Here is a 13,226-nt window from a genome sequence, read left to right as displayed (position 1 = left end):
TGAAACAAGGGAGGAGATGTAGGGTGGTGCTGAGCCATGGAGGGCTTTGTGGGTGAGGGTAATAAGTTTATACTGAATTCTGGAGTGGATGGGTAGCCAGTGTAATGACTGGCACAAGGTAGAGGCATCGGTGTAACGATTGGTGAGGAATATGATCCTGGCTGCAGCATTCAAGACAGATTGGAGAGGGGAGAGTTTGGTAAGAGGGAGACCGATTAGAAGAGAGTTACAATAGTCGAGACGAGAATGAATAAGAGAAACAGTAAGAGTTTTTGCAGAGTCAAAAGTAAGAAAAGGTCGAATTCTAGAAATGTTTTTGAGGTGCAGATGACAAGAGCGAGCCAGTGATCGAATGTGGGGGGCAAAGGAAAGCTCGGAATCAAGTATGACCCCAAGACAGCGGGCATGTTGCTGGGGAGTAATAGTGGAACCACACACAGAAATAGCAATGTCGGGTATAGGTACATTAGTAGCGGGAGGAAACACCAGGAGTTCAGTCTTTGACAGGTTCAGTTTCAGATATAGTGAGGACATGATATTAGACACAGCGTTTAGACAATCGCCAGTGTTTTCTAGAAAGGCTGGCGTGATGTCAGGAGAAGCAGCGTATAATTGGGTGTCATCAGCATAGAGATGGTACTGGAAACCAAATCTACTGATTGTTTGACCAATAGGGGCAGTGTACAAGGAGAAGAGGAGGGGGCCTAGAACCGATCCTTGAGGAACGCCAACAGTAAGGGGAAGGTGAGAGGAGGAGGAACCGGCAAAAGAAACAGTAAAGGAGCGGTCGGAGAGATAGGAGGAGAACCAGGAGAGAACGGTGTCCTTGAGGCCAATGGAATGGAGCATAGTGAGGAGGAGCTGATGATCCACAGTGTCGAATGCTGCAGAGAGATCCAAGAAAATTAGCATGGAGTAATGACCATTTGATTTAGCTGTTAGCAGATCATTAGAGACTTTAGTGAGGGCAGTTTCAGTGGAGTGTAAAGAGCGGAAACCGGATTGGAGAGGGTCGAGAACAGAGTTTTCTGAGAGATAGCGGATAAGACGGGAGTGGACCAGGCGTTCCAGGAGTTTAGAGATGAAGGGAAGATTAGAGACAGGTCTATAGTTAGCGGCACAGTTTTGGTCGAGGGATGGTTTTTTAAGTAGTGGATGTATGATGGCATGCTTAAATGAGGAGGGAAAAATACCAGAAGAGAGAGAGAGGTTAAATATTTTAGTTAGGTGAGGGGTGACAGCAGGGGAAAGGGACTGGAGGAGATGTGACGGAAATGGGTCACTGGTGCAAGTAGTTGGGCGAGAAGATGCAAGGAGCCTGCTTACTTCTTCTTCTGTGACTGGTTCAAAATCAGAGAGTGAGTTAGATGCAGTGGGGGAGGGAGGACAGTGCATGGTATGAGGGGATTTGGAGATAATTTCCTGTCGGATCTGGTCAATTTTTTCTTTGAAGTAATTGGCCAGATCGTCAGCTCGGAGCTCCGTGGTTGGGGCCTGTACTCTTGGATTGAGTAGAGAATGAAAAGTGTCAAAGAGACATTTCGGGTTATTGGACAGTGAGGTGATGAGGGTGTTGAAATAGGTTTGTTTGGAGAGGTGAAGGGCAGTGTTGTATGTTCTAAGCATAAACTTAAAATGGATGAAATCTTCGTGTAGATTGGATTTTCTCCACAGACGTTCGGCGCACCTGGAGCACCGCTGCAGGAAACGTGTTTGCACCGTGTGCCAGGGTTGTCGCCATCTATGTTGTGGTGTTCTATTTATAGGGGGTGCAAATTCATCCAGGGCACTTTGAAGTGTTTCATTGTAATGCTTCAATGCAGAATCAGGACATGAGAGGGAGGAGATAGGGGCCAATGAAGACTGCAAGTTCTTCAGAAGTTTCTGGGTGTTAATGGCCTGTATGTTTCTATAAGTCTGGACAGTGGGGGTGACCTGAGCAGCCTGGCAGTTCTTTATGGAGAATGAAAGAAGATTGTGGTCAGAGAGCGGGAGAGGGGAGTTTGCAAAATCATCCACTGCACAAAGCCGAGAGAAGACCAAGTCGAGGGAGTTTCCGTCTTCATGCGTTGGAGAATTAGTAAGCTGCGAAAGGCCAAATGAGGAGGTTAGAGATAAAAGGTGAGTAGCAGATGGGGAGAGGGGAAGAGCAATGGGGATGTTGAAATCTCCCATGATGAGGGTAGGGATGTTACAGGAGAGAAAATGTGGAAGCCAAGTGGCAAAATGATCCAGGAACTGATGGGAGGGGCCGGGAGGACGATACACCACCGCCACTCGCATGGAGAAGGGGGTGTAGAGTCTGACGGCATGGACCTCAAAAGAAGGGAAGACAAGTGAGGGTACTTGAGGGATAACCTGAAAGGTACATTTTGGTGATAGGAGCAGACCAACGCCTCCACCAGCTCTATTGTCTGATGTTGGGGTATGAGAGAAGTGTAGCCCCCCGTATGAAAGAGCAGCAGCAGCGGTAGTATCTGACTGCTGGATCCAGGTTTCAGTAAGAGCCAGGAGGTTAAGAGAATTAGAAAGGAAGAAGTCATGAATGAAGGAGAGTTTGTTACACACTGAGCGAGAATTCCAAAGTGCACAATTAAGAGAGATAGATGGCAGGCAGGGAATATTAATAAGATTAGAGGGGTTTCTGAGTGTAGCAGTGGGGGGGTTTGATTTTCTATAACATGGGGGACCAGGGTTGGGAGCAATGTCTCCTGCGACTAGGAGAAGGAGGATAGAAAGAGTGAGCAGATGGTTAAGTGATTTGTGAGAGCGTCTCTGGTGTTGAATGGTGGGACTGCCTGGATCTGTGCAATTTAACAATGTGAAAAGAGCGTGAGTGCTATACATAGGAGAGGAAAGAAGCGAGGGGCCAATATGGATGGAGTGTGGAGAGTTAATGCCAGGGCGGTGGATGTGTGTGAATGCAGCGGCCAGGATATTAATTACACAAATGCATATGGTATAGATTTGTTGTACTCCAAATGTACAGGGAATAGATGTATATAAATGTCTTACGTGTCTCCTGCCCTGTCTAACTGCCATGTTATAACTGCCAGAAGTACTTTGATACATGTACTTCGATTACATGTGCATAAATGCCACCCCTGCATAAATGCTCCCCCTAGCTAAGGTCTGAATATATAGGAGGTTAAGGCTAAGTTTTTTTTTTTGTTTTTTTTTTGGCTCTCTCTTCTCGTTAATCAATCACACTAAATTGAGACACCAGGACCCAATAAAATGTTGTGGTCAAATAAACACATGTCCAGCACTACATGGATCATAAAGCACTTTGAAAAGTTTCTTGACCTCACAACATAAGGGGACAAGCAGAGTAAGTTGAAAAAAACTATATACCAGATATAAGTTTGCAGAGTTGAAAACACATAGATAGCATTCAGGATTAACTGCTTGCTGACATTGAATGGAGACACAGGAGTGGATTCAGTGCAGAGATTGGAAAAGCTGGTTACCAGATATAAGTTTGCAGAGTTGAAAACACATAGATAGCATTCAGGATTACCGTAACTGCTTGCTGACATTGAATGGAGACACAGGAGTGGATTCAGAGCAGAGATTGGAAAAGCTGGTTACCAGATATAAGTTTGCAGAGTTGAAAACACATAGATAGCATTCAGGATTAACTGCTTGCTGACATTGAATGGAGACACAGGAGTGGATTCAGAGCAGAGATTGGAAAAGCTGGTTACCAGATATAAGTTTGCAGAGTTGAAAACACATAGATAGCATTCAGGATTAACTGCTTGCTGACATTGAATGGAGACACAGGAGTGGATTCAGAGCAGAGATTGGAAAAGCTGGTTACCAGATATAAGTTTGCAGAGTTGAAAACACATAGATAGCATTCAGGATTAACTGCTTGCTGACATTGAATGGAGACACAGGAGTGGATTCAGAGCAGAGATTGGAAAAGCTGGTTACCAGATATAAGTTTGCAGAGTTGAAAACACATAGATAGCATTCAGGATTAACTGCTTGCTGACATTGAATGGAGACACAGGAGTGGATTCAGAGCAGAGATTGGAAAAGCTGGTTACCAGATATAAGTTTGCAGAGTTGAAAACACATAGATAGCATTCAGGATTCAGCATTCAGGGAACTCTTATCTCCATTAGAACGGAGCATCAGTGCACATGTATGACCTTGCTCCAGTTATTTTCTATGGGGCTGTCGAGCAGCTGCTACCTGCCATGCCATTTTGTTACATGGGTTGAAAAAAGACCTAGTAATAGGGATAAAAATTCCCCGTTCTGCTGATAGGTGCATGTCACAGTGGTGGGACACCCGTCGATCATCAAGTTACCATATCGCCTGTATTACTTGGTGATAACTTCACTTGACAACCCCTTTAAGGTGCCAAAGTACCTTGTATATTGTCCATATACATGAGTGCTCACAGTGGAAAAAAAAGCCTTCAAGACTTGGCCATAAACATGCAAGCTCGGTAACTCGGCTTTACATGCATGTTTATTGCAATACAGACTGATTCAATCAAAATGAATGAAACTCCGCATGGAGACAGGGTGCAGTCCCGGCTGTCGAGTCCATGTGGCTCTTCCTACTATTCAATATACACAAGACTGTCTAACATGGAGCGAAGGCCAGTGAAAATTCTATCTCTATTAATGGATCATTGCAACTCCCTGTCTGCAGATACAGTAGGAGGGTCAGCTCTGGATCACAAATATATTACTGCATATACGAGGAATGCTCCTGAGGGCATGGAAAGTTGTATTTTTTTAGGATGAGAGACCCTTTATGAGATGCAATAATTTTATATTTGATGCTTAAAGGGAACCAATCATGTTATCTATGCGTTTAGATCGCAGATGGAGAACACTTGGAGTTATGGAAATTTATATGTAGTTTAAGTGATAGCATCTTCAATAAAACATAATTTATTAATTTAAATCCCTGCTCTATTTTTAGGAGTCCAGTGGGGGGGTACTATTTAGTGATAGTGCATATAGAAATAGCTGTTAGTCACTGATAAGACCACCCATTGTACTCCTAGGCTTAGAAAGAACAGATTTAAATGAATAAATTACATGTTATATATGATCCATAATTTTGGTGGAAAAGATTTGGTATATGTATCCAGCTCCATTTACTTTAGGCTATGCGGCCTGTTGATCTGGTACCAATAATAATGTGACAGGTTCCCTTAACTGGTAAAGTTGCTCTGCCTATTCCATCATTGTAAGTGATACTGAGCTTCTTTTCTGTGTTTTTCCTTATTTCATGTACACTTTTATCTTTAGTTGCAGATTATGATTACATCTCTCTGCATGGAGAACAAGAAGAAAGCGATCAGTTGGATTTTGACAAGTCATCTACGATTCCCAGAAACAGTGACATAAGCCAGAATTACAGGAGAATGTTCCAAGCCAAGAGGCCTGCATCGACCGTCAGTCTTTTAGCCGAGCCCGACCCACTTGTACGATCATCTTATGTTGCCACTATAAAAAGGAAACCTTCCAACAAGCCAACAATAAGAAGAGGCACAATCAGCGGCGTTCCGATACCCATCCGAACTCCTGTTGTGCCTGTTAAGACCCCAACTTTACCAGATGCTCCCATAAATCCCTTTGGTGAGAGGACGAACAGCGAAGATTTCCCTTATACACCTGCTCATAGATCAGATCTTGCCCAGATAAGGCCAGGGTTGTGTTCATCAGCTCAAAGCCTCAATGCCGTGCAAACAACCTATTGTGCCTTTATACCTAAGCAATCCTTTTCTTACTCTCAAGGGATTAATCCGCTGCCCTTGAGCCCACAGAAAGTATTTGCAAACAGCGAGGGACCAATAGATAGCACACCAACACCGGCTACGGCTGCTCCAAGCCCGAGTGAAGCAGAACCAACCAGCATCAACGATAATGAGGCGGTCGTACAACAGAACGATATGCTCTCAATGATAAGGCGTGGCGTGAGGCTTAGAAAAACAATCAGCAATGATAGATCAGCCCCACAGATCAAGTGAAGCCGGTTGCCTCATTTTCCCTTTCCTTGCTTCAGTTAAAGAGACATTATTTTTATTACTTATATAAAGACTTGATAGGATGTAAACGTTTGAGTTACGAATGTTTATCGTCATCGGCTCGGTTAGTTGCCCATTATGCAGGGTTCTGTTCGCTCTCAATCTGTTCTTACAAATATCTTTAGGATCATTTTATTTTTTTTTTAGCGTGCCTTTTATTCTAGTGCCATAAATTTTAGATTTATTTTGCTTTGGATCACTTTTCTAGTTTTTCAGGCCAGAGTTGTGATGGCAAAGTGCCTTGACCCAGGTAAAGCAGTTTGTACTCTCTTTATAGACATAGCTCATTCTTCTGTATTGTCTCAAGTCTTGTAGGCTGCCTGGACCCATAAACAGCAAAAAAGTTTATCCTTGTCGCTGTTGTTGTTTTTTTTTTTTTTAAACATTAAAAATCAGTTTGCTTTACAGAGTGGTGCATAATAGTTGTTAGGACGCGCCAGTAAAGCTATTTTTTTTCTCCCAATGTAGTACTGTATGTATCACAGTTATTCACAATGCTTTTTCACATTTTCTTTTATGGAAATAACAGCCTTTTTTTTTTCCCCCACAAGCTGGATGCTAATACCTGAGTTAGGATATCTACCTGCTAATTACTAATCAGAAATATAGGTTGTACCGTGCATAGCCGACTCTTTTCTTTTTTTGTACAGATATGCAACAAATTAAAGCAGAATTATTTATTGAAAAGTTACTTTATTATTTAATAAAGATGCAGACTACTTTTAGTGACCTTTCCGCTACAGCATTTTCTCCTGGCCTGCAGTTAGGCATGGTGGCACACTGGTGTTTTGCAGCCGGGACAATCCAGAGATCCGTTTGTATCCAATTAATGTCTAAGACCTCATAGTTTGTACCAGGGGCCATTAAAGTGATGCGGTTACGTACGCAGGTAGATTTAGGCAAGCTTTTAGTACACAACTTGCTGCATCTGTTTTGGGGTATGGGATACAAACAATAAGACTACCCTTACCGGTGACTATTGGGCTGCAGAACATATATAGACTGTATAGAGTCAGAAGATGAACTCTACCACTTGGTTTATGGTATTTGAAGCTTTGTAGCAGTACATGCATGTATAATGTGAGCTTTCTTCCATTTGGCTGAAGACTTTGTTTTAGCAGTGCTAAGTCACTGCCGAACTGGTTAGAATGTAATGGGCATAATGGCATTAAAGGGGCTGCCCCACAATCACTACTAATCTCTAATCCACAGGAGAGGTGATACTTTACTGATCCCTGGGGGCTTAACTGCTGGGAACCTCACTCATTATGAGAGCTGAGTCCCAAATTCCGTGCTTGAATAGGATGGCCAACTCTTGAGGTACTGCAGAGCAACTCCACTCCTAAGCACAGGTTATCAGCATCAATATAGTGGAAAACCCATGTAATTACCAGTCTATAATGTGCAGTAAGATAATGTTTGCCCCCCCACTGGTCATAATGATTAATTGCAACATTTCAAACGCATATTATTTCAAATAATGCCTGGCAATCGCTAAGTCAATATTATTTGAGCCATAGGAGTAATGACCAGGTAAATACTTCTTAGCCGCACAGATTTAGAGAATATAACATCATGTATAGGCACACTTGTAATTACTATACTCCATATATATGTATATAGAGATTAGGAGGCACCAACATTGATCCATTGTTATGCCTTTGCCATATGTTACCTTTCTCCTGTGCTACATAAATGCAGGCATCTTGAATCTTTAAGAGAGTCATGTTGCGGACTATTCCTTTTATATTTGTGGCAATGAGCGTCTCGGATGAAAGCTCTAGTGTGTACAATGACCCAGTCCTATACTAGACATTATGACATTTAATAGATCCTCAAAAGCCTATTGTGCAATTAGTTGAGCTTTTCTGCACTGCCAGTATGAAGCTCACTGTAGAGGCAATGAAGGAAAAAATGCTTTATATAGCACCTATATTTCCGCCCTTCGAGCCTTTTACTTTCTATAGATTGACAGTTTCAGCCTAACTCATTATTTCTAAGAAAGAGCATGAACTTTATGATGAAACCTGGGATAATGCTGTAGCCTGGCCAGCACATTTTGATTTTCTAACATCCTTTTTGCTTCTGATGGTTGCATCACAACCCAAATAATATTTTCATTTGGACTACGGCAACCATATCGAACAAAGTCTAACCAATATCCGCAGTTACCTGTCAATCATTCTCCTTTGTTTCAGAAGCTTTATACCAACCCTGCACAATTTAATGCAACCGTGGAAGAAAATACATTTGAAAAAAATGCTTGTATTGATTTCCCTGTCACTTGACATTTATATATTTGTACTTTGTTAAATCGTCTTAAATCTTGCTTTAAAAAAAAAAAAAAAAATATATATATATATATATAATTTTTTTTTTTTTTTGTGTCTTAAATTTTGTGGACTGTTATGTTAATTGTAAAATAATTTGCTGCCTTTTCCCTTTAAGAATTGCCACGTGGGGAAGGTTTTCTGTACTACTTGTTTTATTTTCGGGTTCAGAGGTATTTTGATTGCTCGGTTATAGGTCTGATTTTTGCATTAAGCTTGATAAGATGGTATTTAACAACACAAAAAAAAGTTAAAATTGAAAAAAGAAAAAAAAATCAACGTGTCTACTGTAAGTTAAAGTGGATCTCTAATATGCACACAGAGGAGGCGGCCATTTTGGGGGTTATGAGAGTCTTCCCTGTTTTATACAAGTGATATGTCATGCCCACCTAGTGCGTTATATTGCCGTTGGCGGGTTTCTGATGAGGCTGCCAGACATACTAAGAGGGTGTTCTAATGGATTAACATTGAATTGGACATGTTGGAGCTTCCACCAAGGTAGTATAGGAGGTCTCGCCATAGTGATAAACATGTTCGTTTTTGTCATTATTAGATAGTTGGCGAGAGATTTGGAAGCTATTCATAACTAGCAATAATAGACTCTATCGGTCCGCTTTCGAGAGGCAGTGCCTCAGGGATGTTACTTGTAAGCAGCTTGGCGGCTATACGATGGACGCCTCCACTGTGTATAAGTAGGAAATCTTCTTTTAAACTTTTTTTTTTTTTTTTTGAGGAATGTGGGAGGGGAGCTAAAACTTTTAAGCGTAGATGTAAAAATTTTCTTTATAGTCTAGAATAGAAATCATTTGAATACTTTTAAGTAAAAAAAAAAGTTTTTTTCTAAATGTCTTTAGATTTTTTTTTTCAAAAGATATATATATATGAAGCATTACGTAAGAAATTGATTTTTATTATGTTCTGGAATGTTTTGAAAATGCTGAAAAAAAACAAAACAACATGGTAATATTTGTAAAGTAGGGTTTGTTAAATAATTATAATAGGCTCAGCAGGTCTGGGCCTTCACTTTAAAATTATTCATCTATATTTTGAGTGCAGTTATAAATGTTTGAATTAGTACAAGTTTGGCCATTGACTTTCTAGTACATTGGCCTATAAGTAAATGGCAAAGAATATGCTATGTAAGCCTAAATTGCTGCTTAGATTCTGTTACTATAAGTAAAATCAAATGCAGTGTCTTTCTCAATTAAGTTTTTCCAAATAAGAACAAGAAAGGATTCCAGCTCCCTGTTTTACATCCATTCCTATCAGTAAATAATGTGGACTAAAGGCCCCCATACACATTAGATGGCTGTCAGCAGAATAATGCTTTAGACGATTTTCAGCCAACTGCCATCTCGGCAATCTCATACACAGGAGAGCTCATCTAGCGCTACTGTGTTCTAAAAAAAAAATCCACTGACAGCCATCTCGTCTGTTTCTCCCATACACAGGAGAGATCAATTGACCTAGCCATCAGGAGAGCCGCTGTCGACCATCTTGTCCATTTCTGTTATACACAGGAGAGCTTAACTGGCTTAGTGTTCCTGTGTCTCTATGAGAAAGCCACTGACTAGGGTTGATCGAATTGCTTCGGATAAGAGCTTATCCGAATAGCTATAGCGCTTAGCGAATAGCTGCATCGGGAACCCGGACACCTGGAGCGCTCCCGATAATCAGAAGTTCAGCACCGCAGTGACAATCACAACACATGCATGGAGAGCCCCACAAACAGTCACACATGCAGCTGAGCACCGAACAGCTGATTATCGAGAGCGCTCCAGGTATCTGGGTTTCCGATGCAGCTATTCAGATAAGCACTTATTCAAAGCTATTCGATCAACCCTACGCTGAGAGACATGCCCGCGGCTTATCTCCGGGAGAACAAATCAATCGGCAGGCTGAAATCAAACATGTCCTCGTCGATTTCTCCCCAATCAGTTGGCTGGCACTCCCATATACATTGGCGTGTCGACTAAACCCATCCATATCGGTGGGTGCGGCCAACATTAATCTGTATGGCAAGCTTAACATTTCTATCTACTTGCAGCCCATTCTGGTGGCATAAATTGTGTGTGGCGGACAAAGGTAATACCGGAACTAGAAGGCAAACGGTGAGCATTTCTTGTTCTTGCTGCAGCCAACTTTCTTAACAAACACCAAAAGAAACAAATTGAGGTTAAATTCACTCAAAATATCCCTTTGATCACACAGATGTGCCCTTTCTTACCATTTGGCTTAACATATTCTGAGTTGAGTGGCACAAGAGTACTTTGCAATAGTTTGTCAGGAGATGTTTACTCTGTATGTGACCATCCATTGGTTTTGATGTGAATTGCTGCCTGTCGAGCGTCTTTGTAGCAAATCGCAATAATGTGTTGAATTTGTAGTGTGCAAAATTCACGGAGAGGTGTAATGGTGTGACATGATGGACCGTACTAAATTCATCTTTCCAGTACCTTTTAACATATTAAAAAAAACCACAATTTCAAGTTTGGCCAGTAACACATTAATCTTATAGAAAAAAAAGACCTATAGAAAAAAAGTGTTCCATAAGACAAACATTTTCTGAATTCTGATCAAAGTATAACACAGCACGCAAGAATACAGATCATTATTCTATACATACAGACTTGTGTATTTTGCCTTGGCTGTCTGCATAGGCCACATTGATGTGATTCCATATTGGTTCTACAAGGGACTTTAAAGTGATTGTTGATCCCAATAGCAGAATATTTGAGTGGTATTCTTAATCGTGCGGTGACCTTAAAGGGGTTGACCAGTGAAAAATCGTTTCCTATACATTGGATATGTTGTAATTTATTGATCTGTGGGTGTTTGACCACTGGAACCTACATGGCCCCCTACCAGAATGGCAGAACGGGGAGCTTTTATCCCAGTTAGAATGGAGTAGCAGTGTGCATGTGTGAACTGCGCTCCCATCATTCTGTTTGTGGTTGACACATGTTTGGCTTTTTACAGCATACCAATAGAGAATGAGTGGAGCAGCAGATAAATGGCCAACCTACTGGACCAACTTGTAACTGGGATAAGAGTTCCTGGACTTGCTGGTCGGTGCAAGTCTACCAATCAGCAAGTCATTAGGTGATAACTTCTTTTTTTTCTTTTTTTTTTTCACTGGACAGCTCCATTTAAGGTCCATATTAAGCACCAAATCAATGCGCTACCTGTACAAGTAGCCTGTGTCGGCATCTGTACATGACCTGAATCCTAAACCCAGATATCTTTTCACATTTGGTCAAACAGACAGCATATAGTCGTTTTGGATTTAAGAATGATTCAGATTTTTTGGCACAATTAAAAAAATAAATACAAATTGTTTTTTGTTTTTTTTAAAGTTTTTCTGTAAATTGTGTATATTATTGTTTTCTTATTTTGTATGACTGTCTTGATATTCTAGCTTTTAAATTAAAGAATGTTAAGAACCTTGTGTTTTATTTGTGTTGATGGAAGCATTCTTCAGACTCTGATTTTAAGGTTTCATTTATTTTAAATTTTAGTTTTATGACACATGGGTTGTCCCAGCTCAAAGGTTTTCCTTTTTTGGCAACTTTTACCTGTCTGCACCAGATCGATCGGTAAACGATACAGAACTTCTTGGCTGATTTATCAGGCCAGCAGCTTGACGATGACGTGATGATCGTGCCGCTGGCCTGATTATGCATGCTCTCAGTACTACTATAGAAAGTAGCTATGGCAGTGCTGGACGCTTTCCTGATCAGCAGGACTTCAGAAACGTGCATGTCTTGTAGCTGTACAATAAACAACTTTAGTGCAGCATAAAGGTGGTTGGGCATGGAACTATTTTGTTCCTCCCAAATCCAGCCGTTCTCAAAGGGAATGGCATGTGCGGAATTACGCAAGCAAAGAGCAGTAAAGAACTGATGTTGGCAGGACAGTAGATCTGTAGAACAGGACAACATAGAAATGATATACACGTTCAATATTTTTGAAAGGGCTACAAGCAAAAACTAGTTATATGGAAATATCCCTTTACACCCCCTTCCAAATTATGCAAATTATATTCTCTGATTTTCCTAAATAGTTTATGCAAATGAGTCAGTATAATCTTCAAATCGTCACCCGTTGGCGTATAAAGTTAGAGTATAAATCAAATGTTATTAGACAAACCTCCCAATGATAACAGTATTTTTTTTCTTTTTCAAAACTGAAAAAACCCTCAAAATGCACAGTTTCAAATTATTATGCACAACAGATTTTCCAACCATTTTATAGGTTGTAACTGAAAATGGTCATTTGATGAATTTGCAGCATTAAGAGGTCACATTTACTGCTATCAAATGCTTTTTCTAACAAAATAAAGGAAGCCAGGTCCCAGCACTGATGTTGGATATATTTTTTTTTATTTCAATGCACAAATCCAATCAGATGTGTCAGCCCATCTCAGGCTTTTTTCAATCAAAAAAATCTTAAACAAGTTACATGTTAATATAGGACTCCTTCTTTGACATCACCACAGTTTTCTTTGCATCCAAACTTGTGAGTTCGTGGACAGTTTCTGCTTAAATTTCCCAATAGGTTCTCAATAGGGTTGAGGTCAGGGGAGGATGGTGGCCACACAGTGAGTTTCTTACCTGTTGTGACCATAATGTGATGGTGCATTGAAGATTTTTACTATGGATGGCTTGGTTCTTTTTGTACCATGGAAGAAAGTGGTCAGTGAGAAGCTCTCTATAGTCTTTGCCGAGGTCATGTTCACACTTTCACTGACCCTAAAGGGGCTTAAAAGCTGTTTCCCCATGAGACCGGGCCAAAACATGATTCTGACACCTCCTTGTTGACATCACAGCCTTGTTAGG

The 13,226-nt window shown here is 40.8% G+C and overlaps 1 protein-coding gene across 2 annotated transcripts in view; it reads left to right on the top strand.

Moving 5' to 3' along the window:
• Positions 1 to 11,831, top strand: part of LOC141069665 (protein MTSS 1-like) — a 202,667-nt gene extending 190,836 nt beyond the window's left edge. For both annotated transcript variants that reach the window (XM_073559445.1, XM_073559444.1), the window contains one exon: positions 5,280 to 11,831. In XM_073559445.1, coding sequence (XP_073415546.1) covers positions 5,280 to 6,001 — 722 coding nt within the window. In that variant the 3' untranslated portion in view covers positions 6,002 to 11,831. The remainder of the gene's footprint in view (positions 1 to 5,279) is intronic.
• The last annotated feature ends 1,395 nt before the right edge of the window (positions 11,832 to 13,226 follow it).

The sequence above is a fragment of the Dendrobates tinctorius genome, unplaced genomic scaffold, assembly GCF_039654945.1.
Source record: "Dendrobates tinctorius isolate UK_male_01 unplaced genomic scaffold, ASM3965494v1 ptg000270l, whole genome shotgun sequence".
Lineage (NCBI taxonomy): Eukaryota > Metazoa > Chordata > Amphibia > Anura > Dendrobatidae > Dendrobates > Dendrobates tinctorius.
The sequence above is the reverse complement of the archived record's forward strand: the minus strand, read 5'-3'. Positions and strand labels throughout refer to the sequence as shown.